The 13,942-nt window shown below is 45.9% G+C and overlaps 1 protein-coding gene across 1 annotated transcript; it reads left to right on the top strand.

Moving 5' to 3' along the window:
• The first annotated feature begins 9,635 nt into the window (after positions 1-9,635).
• LOC126717268 (pentatricopeptide repeat-containing protein At3g12770-like) lies at positions 9,636-12,463 on the top strand. Its single transcript, XM_050418788.1, has one exon. It carries the CDS (start codon positions 9,872-9,874, stop codon positions 12,329-12,331), a length of 2,460 nt encoding a protein of 819 aa, XP_050274745.1. The 5' UTR covers positions 9,636-9,871; the 3' UTR covers positions 12,332-12,463.
• The last annotated feature ends 1,479 nt before the right edge of the window (positions 12,464-13,942 follow it).

Raw genomic sequence — 13,942 nt, 5'->3', positions numbered from 1 at the left:
ATGTCCTCTCGGGGGAAAGGTCAGTCATCAAAGGTTCAGCCATCGAAGGGACCAAGTCCATCAAAGGTCAAAACCCTTCCCCCTGTGGTCCCCCAGGGCGTCTCGGACCCTGGCCTTAAGGTTAACCCGGACCTGAAGAAGAAGAGACCGGTTGACACCCCTGAGGAGGGTGAGATGGCTGTCCAGCCGACCAAGCAGCAAAAGACTACGCGGGCGCCGAGGAGCAGAAGGGGTAACTCCTCGGAGAGCCGGGATGAGGAGAACCTTGCTGACGTTCGCGCCTCCCCCCGTGTATGGAACCCCAAGCTGGAGCTGGATGGGGTTGCCATCTCCTACAATGCTTCAGTTCGAGAGTACAACCGAGGCCGGGCAGGGTACGTGGCGGATGCCTTAGAGCAACCCTTACTCCTTCCTCGGGACATGGAGGCCTATAGGCGATGCACTCAGCCCGAGCTCTTCCTATCCCTAAAAAGGGATCTCGCGTTGGTAAGTAATCCTTTTACTGTTCTATTGATTTTCCTATCTTGTTAGGTTTTTGTAACACTGTTGTTTCGTTCGCAGATTACCCAGCAGGTGTTCGTGGCTGAGGAGTTTTGCCGCGATAGCCGAAGTAGGGTCGAGGCTGAGACCCAGGCTCGGGCAGAGATGGAGAAAGCCTTGGGGTCTCTCAAGCACGAGCACCTTAAACTCACGGACGACTTTAAGGTGTCGGAGAACCGGCGCAAAAGTGCAAAGGCTGGTTTAAAGAGTGCTGAGAACCAGGCGGAGGACCAGCGCAAAGAGCTGTACACGACGCAGCTTGACCTCACCACCGAGAGGCAGGTAGTGCGGGATCTCAGGACTGCCCTGCAAAAGGTAGAGGATGAGCTGAGGCTGGTAAAGGAGGAGGCCCAGCTGATCCGAGAGGCCACAGAGGCTGAGAAGAATGCTGCTCGCCAGCTCGGGGCCGAAGAGACGGAGGTCAGGCTGTCTGAGGAGATCCCTGAGGTGTGCAGAGAGTACTACGACATTTCATGGGCTCATGCTCTCGACGCTGCAGGAGTTCCTGCGGATTCGGCCCTAAGACTGCCCGAGAGCATCTTCTATCCTCCGGAGATCCGAGCTAACCCTGATGAAGCCCAAGTCGCTTCGGAGCAAGACCTGGCGGTGCCTGATCCCGTCCTTGTGTCTGATGTGGCTAAGGATCCTGCCACAGACTCCACCATTGAGGCTCCTCCTCCTCAGCCCGAGCAGAAAGAAGATTCTCCCGCTAAGGCTTAGCCCCTTTTTTTTTTTTTTTTTTTTTTTTTTTTTTTTTTTTTTAAATGAAAGTTGTCTTGTTTTTTCATTCTTTTGTAAGGACCTCTCTTTTTAATGTACTCGGAATATTAATATAAAATGTTCGTCTTGCTTACTATGAATGTATGTCAATAGCGCTCTTTTTTAAATATTTGCAACGAGGTAGATACAAGCAAACGGTCAAAATGAAAACGGGTTTTTGGGTTACGCGTTTGAGGGTCGCGATGGTGCTAGACTGTGCGCATGTATTAAAAGTGATTTCCTTTAAGTAATAATCTCCCAATCTATCACAAGTAATAATCTCCCCAAAAGTCTGTGGTCCGAGGAGCCAGGCAGGACTTAGGTTCTGCTTAAAACTATGAATTGTCATGAGTAATAATTTCCCCTAAAGTCTGTGGTCCGAGGAGCCATGCAGGACTTAGGTTCTATTTAAAACTATGAGCTGTCATGAGTAATAACTTCCCCAAAAGTCTGTGGTCCGAGGATCCATGCAGGACTTTGGTTTTGTTTAAAACTTATAAATAGTTGGCTTAAATAATAATTTCCCCCAAGTCTGTGGTCCGAGGAGCCATGCAGGACTTGGGTTCTGTTTAAAACTTATAAACAATCGGCTTAAGTAATAATTTCCCCCAAGTCTGTGGTCCGAGGAGCCATGCAGGACTTGGGTTCTGTTTAAAACTTCTAAATAATTGTAATGTAGACTGGCAAGCGGCAAATAGTCATAAAAGAAAACGTATGCTAAGCCATTCTTATTAATAATAATACCTCCTGAGGTTATTTACATTCCATGGTCGAGGTACAGCTTTTTCATCCAAATCTTCTAGGTAGTAGGCGCCTATTCCGGCCACGGATGTGACACGGTATGGTCCCTCCCAATTGGGCCCCAACTTGCCCCAAGAGGGGTTCTTTGCGCTGCCGAGAATCTTCCTCATCACAAGATCACCTGGACCCAGAGGCCGCAATTTGACGTTAGCATCATACCCTTGTCTTAACTTCTGGTGATAATAGGCCATGTGAATCGTGGCCTTTTCCCTTCTTTCCTCGGCTAGGTCCAGACTTCTTCCTAGCAACTCATCGTTATCACTTGGGGTAAACGAGCTAGACCTCAACGTGGGGAAATTGTTCTCGATCTGAAGCACAGCCTCGGCCCCATAAGTCATTGAGAAGGGGGTTTCACCGGTTGAACGCCGCGGCGTTGTCCGATAGGTCCATAAGACGTGCGGTAGCTCTTCTACCCATCTCCCCTTTGACTCATCCAGTCTTTTCTTCAATCCGTTCACTATGACCTTGTTTACGGCCTCGACTTGCCCATTTCCTTGGGGGTATGCGGGGGTGGAATATCGATTAATGATCCCAAACTCACGGCAATACTCCCTAAAATTCTTGCTGTCGAACTGAAGACCATTGTCGGAAACAAGTGTTCTCGGAGTTCCGAAGCGGGTGATAATGTTCTTCCAAATGAATTTCTGGGCGTCCACGTCCCTGATGTTGGCCAAAGGCTCAGCCTCCACCCATTTAGTGAAGTAATCGGTTCCGACTATTATGTATCGCTTGTTCCCCGCAGCCTTGGGGAAAGGTCCGACAATATCAAGACCCCATTGCGCGAACGGCCATGGACTGGAGAGTGGGTTGAGAACCCCTCCGGGTTGGTGGATATTTGGGGCGAATCTTTGGCACTGATCGCACTTCTTAGCGTATTCCTGGGCTTGTCTCTGCATGTTCGGCCACCAGTATCCTTGGGTGAGTGCCCTGTGCGCCAGCGATCTTCCTCCGGTGTGACTTCCACATACTCCTTCATGCAGCTCTTCAAGAAGAGACTCGGACTCTTCTGGATGTACGCAGAGCAGGTACGGTCCAGAGTAGGAGCGCCGATAGAGTTTGCGGTCCTCTGACAGCCAAAAACGAGGAGCATTTCTACGTATCTTCTCGGCTTCTAGTTTTTCTTCCGGTAGGATCTCATCTTGGAGGAAATTCCTTATGGGGTCCATCCAACTAGGGCTTTGTCTTATCTGGTGGACTTGGGTGAGGTCTCCACTGATGGGACTGGTCTTGACTAGATCTTCGACTAGGATTACTCGTGGCAAATTACGTGCCGAGGACGTGGCAAGAGTGGCCAGCGAGTCTGCATGAGTGTTTACGCTCCTGGAGATGTGCGTTAAACTGAATGATTCAAAGCTCTCCTGTAGCCGTTTGACCTGTCCCAGATACTCTTGCATCCTAGTATCTCGAGCTTCCAGCTCTCCCATCACTTGTCCGACCACTAATCTGGAGTCCGAGAAGGCTTCTATTATTCTTCCACCCAACCTTTGAACCATTGCCATTCCTTGAAGTAAGGCTTCATATTCGGCTTCATTGTTCGTAGCCGAGAATCCGAGTCTCAATGACTTTTCAATGACAGCGCCGTCTGGCGATATTAAAACTATCCCAACTCCTGATCCTCTCTGGTTGGCCGCGCCATCCACGTAGACCTTCCAATGCATGGTCTCCCCGGCCGAAATCGCGCCAACCAGTTTTCCGCCCAGGTCTTTCTTTTCAGTCATCGTTTCTATAGAGGGCTCAGCAAACTCTGATATCAAGTCCGCGAGGACCTGTCCTTTGACGGAGGGTCGGGGCATATATTTAATATCAAAAGCCCCCAGAAGAGCACTCCACATGGCGATCCTTCCTGTGTAGTCCGCACTTCGAAGCACGGCTCGAAGTGGAAGCTGAGTCAGGACGATGACCGTGTGCGCCTGAAAGTAATGAGGAAGCTTCCGGGTTGCATGCACTATCGCCAAAATTGCCTTCTCTAAGGGTAGGTATCACACCTCGGCTTCATGTAGTGACTTGCTCACATAGTACACCGGTCGCTGCACCCCATTATCATCCCGTATTAATACCAGGCTTACGGCGTGGGGAGCTACGGCGATGTAGGCAAACAGCACTTCGTCTGCCTCCGGACTGGACATGATGGGTGGTCGGGACAGGTAGTCCTTAAGCTGCTGGAAAGCCTGAACGCAATCTTCCGACCATTTAAACTCTTTCCACTTGTTTATCAGGAAGTAAAAAGGCCGACATCGATCCACCGATCGTGATATGAACCGGCTTAATGCCGCAATCATGCCAGTGAGCTTCTGCACTTCCTTCGGGTTCCGAGGAGTCTGTAGACTGTTAATGGCTTTGATTTGGTCAGGACTTACTTCTATTCCTCTATGGGTGACCATGTACCCTAGGAATTTCCCAGACCCGACCCCAAATGAACATTTGGAGGCATTCAGCCGCAACCGGTACTCCCTTAAGATAGCGAAGATTGTTCCAAGGTCTTGCACGTGCTCGGACACCCTTTTACTCTTCACAACCATATCGTCAATATACACCTCAATGATCTTGCCCAGTTGCGGCTCGAACATCCGAGTCATCATCCTTTGGTAGGTTGAGCCCGCGTTCTTTAGCCCAAATGGCATCACCTTATAATGATAATTTCCGATGGGCGTCATGAAAGCCGTTTTCTCTTGGTCCTCTAGCGTAAGGGGTATCTGATGATAGCCCTGGAAGGCGTCCAGGAAGCTCATTCGAGGGTGTCCCACGGTTGCATCCACCAATCGATCAATTTTGGGTAGGGGGAATGGGTCCTTGGGGCACGCCTTGTTCAAGTCCGTGAAGTCCACGCAGACCCTCCACTTCCCCGTCTTTTTCCTTACCACCACTGTGTTCGCCAACCATTCAGGATAAAAGACCTCTTTGATAGCCCCTGCTCTTTTCAACTTGGCCACTTCGTCTCTCACGGCACCAGCGTGTTCCTTTGAAGGGCGTCGGGGTGGATGCTTCCTCGGAGTGGAAGAGGGGTTGACGTTCAGGTGGTGGCAGATGAGGCTGGGATCAACTCCAGGGGCATCGTAGGCGTCCCAAGCGAATACGTCGACATTTTCTCTGAGAAATCTGACCAGTTCCTCATTTTCCTGAGAGGGCAATTCAGAGCCAACCTGAAAGAACTTCTCCGGGTCGTTGTTGACAGCAACCTTATCTAAACCTTCACACCTTATCTCCTCGGCCAGCCCCTCGTCTTGCTTTGCCGAGGAGGCTGGTTGCTATAAGCTCTTTGGGGCCGAGGACTCGACTAAGGGCCGATGTAAAATGGCGGCCACCACACACTTCCTGGCCACGGCCTGATCTCCTCGGATCTCTTCCACTCGTCCTCTGGATGGGTATTTCACTTTCTGGTGAAGTGTGGAGGTCACGGCCTCTAGGCTGTGGATCCATGGCCTTGCAACTATCGCGGTGTAGGGTGAATAAGCGTCGACCACGATGAAATTCACCTCCACCACTTCCGCCCCAGTCTGTACGGGCAGTCGGATTTGCCCCTTTGGTGTAACGAGCTTCCCCTCGAAGCTGAGGAGGGGGGAGTCATAAGCTGTCAAATCTTCCGGCTTCAAATTTAGCCCCTTATATAGGTCGGGGTACATTATCTCCACCGCACTTCCCGAGTCTGCTAATACCCTTTTCACATCGAAACCCCCAATCCGCAAGGTGACCACCAAGGCGTCATCGTGAGGTTAAATTGTTCCTCTCTTATCCTCATCCGAGAATCCCAGTATCAAAGAGCTTCCCTTTTTTATCCTTTTGGGCTCCCTTTGCCTGCCCTCGGAGGGAAGGCGGTCCACGGCTAATACCCTGGGGATGGGTGGCCCAGTTCTTCCTGGTGCAGCGAGGATGACATGTATCGTCCCGGTGGGGGGTCTTAAAGACACGTCCCTTCGAGGTTCTTGTGTCGCTTGGCCGGGATGGCCGCTCGATGGGTGCAGCAGGTGACGTAGCTTTCCTTCTCGGACCAATTGATCCAGGTGATTCCACAAATTCCTGCAGTCCTCAGTAGTATGCCCGTGGTCCTGATGATATTGGCAATACAAGTTCTGATTATGATTGGCAGGGTTTCCAGCCATCTTTCCCGGCCATCTGAAATAGGGTTCATCCCTTACTTTCTCCAGTACTTGTTGTACCGGCTCTCTGAATACGGCATTTACTGCTTGCGGGTTGCTCTGCCCAACCTGTCGCGGAAAATCTCTCCTCGGCTGACCAGGATTGTGACGTTCCGTCCTGAAATTATTTGCTTTAGGGGGGACAACCTTCTCCTTCCCCTTCCCTTGCAGCTGATCCTCCTCCACCCTTTTGTACTTGTCGATCCTATCCATTAGCTGTTGGACGTCAGTAACTGGCTTTCCGGTGAGGGATTTCCTCAAGCCATGCCAGGTAGGGAGGCCGCTTTTGAACGTGCTGATAGCAACGTTATCATGGTTGTCGTCTAAATCGTTATACACTTCCCAATACCTATCCGAGTATGCTTTCAGAGTTTCTCCTTCATGCATGGACAAGGACAGTAGCGAACTGAGCGGTCGAGGGACTCTGGTGTTTGTAATAAAACGGGAGCAAAAAGCTTGAGTGAGCTGCTTGTAAGAGCCTACGGAGTTTGTCCTCAGGCTGTTGAACCACCTCATTGCCATCGATCCCAAGCTGGACGGGAAGATCTTGCACATTAGGGCTTCGTTTTGCGAATAGATCGCCATTTTCTGGTTGAACTGACTCACGTGCTCTACCGGGTCTGTTCTGCCGGTATAGATGACGAACACCGGTTGGTTGAAGCGTCTTGGCAGCTTAGCCCCTTCGATTTTACTCGTGAAGGGTGACCTTGAGACCTGATCCAACGCCTTCTTCATGGCGTCGCTCCCCGAGCCTTTGCTGGATGGGCTCTCATACTTCCGTACTGGGCGTGGTTCCTTTACGTAAGAAAAGGTCTCGCTTGGGGGGGTCCTTGACCTTCGTCTGTAACTCATGTCCTCCGCATTAGAAGACTCGCCTGAGTCAGAGGGAGATCGTCTTCGCTGTACACGTCGTAGCTTCCTTTTTAGGTCATCTATCTCTCGCTGCATGGCCTGGTGACTATTTCTCCTCTGAGACACGTGACTTCCTATCTCTGTGTGACTCTGACTCGTCCGGGTGGTATGCACACTCCCCTCACGATTCCTCCCGCCGCCCGGGTTGGTTGGGTTATTTTGCCTCTGGGACTCGGCGGGTTGTGTTCGTTGGGAGTTAGCTTGGTGAGGATCCTCCTGGTGTGGATCTAGTTCTTCCATGCTCGACTGTTGCACTAGCTGATGCCCTAGCTCTCCCCACAGACGGCGCCAATTGTGGTTGCACGATTTTCCTGGCCCAACTAGTGTTGATTAGGCCCTGGCCCAAAGCGCAACCCACAATAATTATTTGTAGAGGATGGGTCAAAGAACTTGGCCTCAGTGAACTTGTTCGGTCTTATGCATGGGCAGTATGGTTTACAAAGGAAAATAGAAAAAAACCGGAATGGATCTTTCTCAAGTCTGATTTTATTTCTTTTTTTGTTCCAGATACAGATCTCCCGTCCCCCTCTTTGAGGGACTCCACTACATTATATATTTTTCTTCTTTTCATCCCAGCCTTACACCTGTTAATCATCCAAGCATCCACTCGAGCACCTGTCCCATCAGACGCCCTCATCAGACCCTTTGTGAGTTGCAGAGGCCAAGGCGGTACTGTTCAGGAGTCTTTTCCTCATTAATGCGGCCAAGAGGGTGGTTGGGGCGCAATTAATGTGGTGGTAGCCTTCCGTGAGATATTTTGAATTTAATTCGTTTTATATGTTGGGAAGACGAGCTGAAATGGCTGGGGCAAGTTTCTCGTCTGGGCTTCGCGATGTCCAAGGAGGAGTTACTCCTCGGACAGGTTTCCTTGACGCTATTGGGGTTGAATAGCGCTTCATATGAGGCTTTTCATTGGACAGGACGCTCCTCGGACGGGCCTGAGCTTGGAATAGCCCATCATTTTTGGGCCGGGCCCCACAACAGTAATCATGTAAATTTACAGTGACATTTTTCATTTTACATTTAATTTTTTATTCTATCTTTACATTTTACATTTCTTTTGTATTTTGAAAATAAAAAATTAATATTTTAGTGAAATAAATTTTAAAATAAGTAATATAATGTGGGTATTTTTAAAAAGTTGTTACATAATTTTTTTTTTTTTTTTTGAAAAACAAGTTGTTACATAAAATAGAAATAGTTTGTTCATATACTAAAATACTGAAATTACAAATGCTCTAATGCATAGCATTAGCATTGGAAAATGCTAATGCTACTCTATTTTACCATTCTAAAAATTCACTTTATCATTATACCATCCTATTTTACAATACCTCCACATCCCAAACTTCTATTTTCCTCTTTTACTCATTAAAATAATATATTTACAAAATAAAATAATATATATCAAAATTATATCTTTTCTCTCCCATCTCTCTCCTCTCTTTCATTTTCAGCTCTCTTCCAAATAAACCCCAGAAACCTCACAGCAACCCTAGAAACCTCAACCCCGAAACCCATGGCCACCACCATCACCACGACAACCCCCCACCTTCACCACCATGAACCCACATATGACCCATAATAAAAACCCCACCCCTTTCCACCACGCCACCACCCCACGGCAACCCCAGAAACCTCAGCCTCGAAACCCATGGCCACCACCATCACCACAACAACCCCCCACCTTCACCACCATGAACCCACATGACCCATAATAAAAACCCCACCCCCTTCCACCACCACCACCACCCCACGACAACCCCAGAAACCTCAGCCCCGAAACCCATGGCCACCACCATCACCACGGCAACCCCCCACCTTCACCACGGCAACCCCCCACCTTCACCACCATGAACCCACATATGACCCATAATAAAAACCCCACCCCCTTCCACCACCACCACCACCACGGCAACCCCCAACTCCACCACCATGAACCCACAAAAAAAATCCATCCCAAAATCAAATCAAACAAATAGCAAATTCCGAATCCAAAAGCTGACCCACAAAAAAAAATCAAGTCAAAATTTACACAAACCTAGCCACAAACCGATCTCACTGCTACAAACCACACCGGAAACCCATGAACACGCCGCCGCAAACTACCATACCACGCCGCCGCATACCCATGAACCCAGAAAATGTACCCAAAAATCGCCACCATACCACGCCGATCTGACTTCCCAGTCTCACCTCCACGCCGGACCCACGACCCACGCTAGAAAAGCCCACCGTGAGAGAGAGATGTGATGAGAGAGAGACGTGATGAGAGAGACACCGTTGTGGAGAGAGGAATGAGAAGAGAAACAAAGTGAGAGAGAGAGTCCGAAAAAAGAAAATAAACAAATAGTATAAGTTTTAGAATTGTGCTACAGTACTATTCTTCCTTTAGAATTGTAATGTAGTACAATTCTAAATATTTTTGCAATACTTCCTTTTGACATTTTCTATGCAGTGGTTATTTGGTGCATTTATGCTAAAATGCTCTTAGATATGGCACCAGGGTCTTCTGATGCTAATGCTCTGGGTTTTGAATACTCCTGCAAACACATTTTAGTTTAGATTTTAGAAAACAAAAAAATTGATCTGGACTTGATAATCGTCACTCTTCCAGAAGTTTCAAAATGCAAAGCATATTTTCGCGCTTTTTGCTCAGAAACACAGAGTAGTTGCTTTATGGCTTCAACACTTGAACCAAACTCCACTCTATACTCTTCTCCTTCATGCCTTCCCTTCATTTTCACACCAGAATTTTTAACCCCAAACCACCCTTCAGACTCATTCACTCCTACACCTTACGTACTTTTACTACTTCCTTCATTGATGCCCAATTTACTCAATCAACTTTCATTGTTTCCAGATTCTTGTGGCTTTTGCAGGAATACCCACATGGCCTTTTCCACGCCAAATCCATCCATGCTCAGATTATCACCAATTCTGTCTCCAAAGACCAATTTTTGGCTACAAAACTTGTTAAGGCGTATTGTGATTTGGGTCATGTGGTCGATGCCCGCCACGTGTTTGATCAATTTTCCCAGCCAAAAACCATTCTATGTAATGCCATGGTTGGTGGGTATTTGAGAAATGAGTGGTACAGTGAGACCCTTGAGTTGTTTAAAATGATGGGGTCTTGCAATTTGGCAATTGATAGTTATACCTGTAATTATGCGCTCAAGGCATGCGTGGGATTGTTAGATTATGAAATGGGTAGGGAAGTAATAAGGAAAGCAGTTGAGAAAGGGCTTGAAAGTGATCGGTTTTTGGGGAGTTCAATGATTAATTTCTTGGTGAAATTTAGTAGTATTGATGAAGCGCGAAGAGTCTTTGATGCAATGCCTGTAAGGGATGTAGTTTGTTGGAATTCGATGATAGGAGGATACGTGCAGGCACACCATTTTAACGAGGCTTTTGGTTTGTTTTTTGATATGTACCATTTGGGGACTAGGCCAAGTCAGGTAACTATGGCAAGCATAATTCAAGCTTGTATAGAAACAAGAAATTTGAAACTTGGAAAATGTGTTCACGGGTGTGTATTTGGATTAGGAATGGGTTATGATGTTTTGGTGCTTACCTCATTAGTTGATATGTATAGTAAGATGGGTGATGTTGAAAGTGCTCAATTGGTTTTTGTTAGCATGCCTAATAGAAATTTGGTTTCATGGAATGCGATGATCTCAGGATTTGTTCAAAATGGGTTGGTGCGAGAAGCTGTTGGCCTCTTTCAAAGGTTGGTAGTAAGTGGTGGTGGGTTCGATTCAGGAACTGTAGTTAGCCTCCTTCAGGGTTGTGCTCAAACAGCTGATTTAGATGGTGGAAAAATCATCCATGGTTGTATATATAGAAAAGGTCTGAATTCAAATCTCATTTTGTCTACAGCAATTCTTGATTTGTATTCTAAATGTGGTGCCTTGAAGCAAGCATCCTTTGTTTTTGACCGAATGAAGGTTAGGAATGTGATTACTTGGACTGCCATGCTAGTAGGGTTAGCACAGAATGGGCATGCAGAAAATGCTCTGAAGTTATTTAGTCAGATGCAAGAGGAGGGCGTTGTAGCCAATTCCGTCACTCTTGTTAGTTTAATCCATTCTTGTGCCCACATGGGCTCTTTGAAGAAAGGAAGAAGTGTCCATGCACATTTAATACGCCATGGCTATGCATTTGATGTGGTTAACATGACAGCCCTGATTGATATGTATGCCAAGTGTGGAAAGATAAATTCTGCAGAGAGGGTCTTTAGCACTGGGTCCATCTCTAGAGATGTTATTTTATGGAACTCAATGATAACAGGCTATGGGATGCATGGTCATGGGCATCAAGCTGTTGGTGTCTATAGAAAAATGATAAAGGAGGGACTCAAACCAAATCAAACCACCTTTGTTGCTGTTCTAACTGCTTGTAATCACTCAGGGCTTGTTGAAGAAGGCATTACTTTGTTTCATAGAATGGAAAGAGAACATAACATTAGACCTAGTGAGAAACACTATGCTTGTATTGTGGATCTTCTTGGCCGGGCAAACCGTCTAGAGGAAGCTGAGGGTATAGTCAAACAAATACCTTTTGAACCAGGCAGTGTTGTGCTTGAAGCTTTGCTGAGTGGATGTAGAACTCATAAAAACATTGATATGGGTGTACAAACTGCAGATAAATTACTTCATCTAGATTCCATGAATCCTGGAATTTATGTTGTGTTGTCAAATATTTATGCTGAAGCAAGTAGATGGGATGCTGTAAATTACATTCGAGGCCTGATGAGGACACGGGGTTTGAGAAAAACACCTGGCTATAGTTTAATTGAAGTAGGAAACCAAGTCTTCACATTTTTTGCTGGAGATGATTCTCATCCAAATTGGGCTCATATTCATCGGTTTTTAGAAAGCTTGAGGCTAGAGGTGGAAGCTTCTGGTTATGTGCCAGATACCAGTTGTGTTCTCCGTGATGTAGACGAGCCAATGAAGGTTAAGTTGCTTTGGGGCCACAGTGAGAGATTAGCTATCGCATTTGGTCTTTTAAACACGCCAGCTGGGAGCTTGATTAGGATCACCAAGAATCTGCGTGTTTGTAGTGATTGTCATGCTGTAACCAAATATATATCAAAGATTGTTAAGAGGGAAATTATTGTAAGAGATGCCAATCGTTTCCATCACTTTCTTGATGGTAAATGCTCTTGTAATGATTACTGGTGATTAGGACATGCTAACAAATGAGTTTGTCTCCTCAAGTTCTTAAATGTACCTTATACGTAACTACACGAGAAGATTCTTCAAACTGAGGGATAGTTTAACATTTGATGCATTAAAATTATTTCTAAAATCAAATGAAGAGTGTAACCTTTAAAATATATATATATATATATATATATATTTTTTTTTTTTTTTTTTTTTGTGCAAGCTTGATCATGTTGTGTGGACATCTTTGGCAACAAGCCATAGGAACATGTTTAATCACTCATAAAGCTTTTGGTTCTATATTTAAGATGCGTTTGGATACCGCTTACTTTGCTAAAAACTGAAAACTGAAAACAATAAAAAATTAATAATTTCTGGTTACTGTTCACACTAAAAAACATTGTTCATTTGCCTATTTGCACTGTTCATGTCCCATGAATAGTGCATCAGGCGCTAGTCAAAAAAAAAAAAAACTGAAACGCAAAACGTGTGGACGTGGACGTGATCCAAATAGTACCTTAACCTCAGACCTACTTTCCAACCTGACCTATATTGATGTTACAAACTGATTTAACAAAATAACTCCCCTTTGCTATTTGTAGTCCACATCAACTTTTTAGCTTTTCTTGTCAATGGTAAGGAGATTCTCATAATAGCTTGCATTGAATCTTCATCAAATAAGAGTCTCAAATTTACCTCATCCCAACTGTGGAGTCTCAATTTATTAAGTTTTTACTACCATTAGTTCCCTTGAAATTCAATAATCTTTTCTGTCAACCTGAGCCCGAAATTTTCCAATCAAGGGACTCAAAGATCTTTCCAAACACTTTTGCTCATGCCATCACCAATGATCAAACACGCCACTTTCCTTAAAATATCTGTACGTTTTCCTATGCCTCTCTAAATGTTGATTTTGTTGCCTCTCTCTCTCTCTCTTCTTTTTCTTTTTTCTTTTTTTCCGGAGAAGAAAGATAACTTTCATTAAAATAACTAAAGTCCAACATCCATCTTCCAAGCATCCCCAATTGAAAGAGGGAGGGAAGAATTATTACATACTAAAACAGAGTCAAGAGAAACTGCACACTTAGTCATAGAGTGGACTACTGTGTTCAGCCTCTTAACCCAACAAGAAAACAACTATCAGAAGAGTCTCTCTGAGGTCTAGCACATTATTAAGTACAGTAGGAATGGCCATCTTTCGAGCTACTACTGCAATGGATGAGTAGCCAGTAACCACATTCAGTTTTGCGGTTCCTGGTGGGGACCTTTGCCTTTTTCCTGCACTAGCCTCAGCAAATTCCTTCACCCTATTCTCCTAGTCACTTGTAACCTTAATATGGTTCACCATCTTCTGCCTATTATGGAGGACCTGGTTCCTAAGGTTCCAAATTGCTTCCAGAGTAAGGGCCATTTTTAAGGTGCCATTAAGGGAGAAACTTGATAAAGAAGGGTTGTCCCTGTGCAGCTGGTCAGGAGGGTCTAGCACCAATTTAATAATATCTGTACGGCTAAACATGTTTAGGGTGTCTGTTCTCAAGCTCCAGTTACACTTGCACCCATACCAGATGACCCTAGCTTTGTTGTAAGCTATCACCATCCTCAACCAATGCTCACTTTATATTTACTCCT

Source organism: Quercus robur, chromosome 3 (assembly GCF_932294415.1).
Source record: "Quercus robur chromosome 3, dhQueRobu3.1, whole genome shotgun sequence".
NCBI lineage: Eukaryota > Viridiplantae > Streptophyta > Magnoliopsida > Fagales > Fagaceae > Quercus > Quercus robur.
This window is presented reverse-complemented; position numbering and strand designations above follow the sequence as displayed.

Coding starts and splice junctions, on each gene's coding strand:
- LOC126717268 (XM_050418788.1), top strand. CDS start 9,872: ATGCCTTCCCTTCATTTTCACACCAGAATTTTTAACCCCAAACCACCC.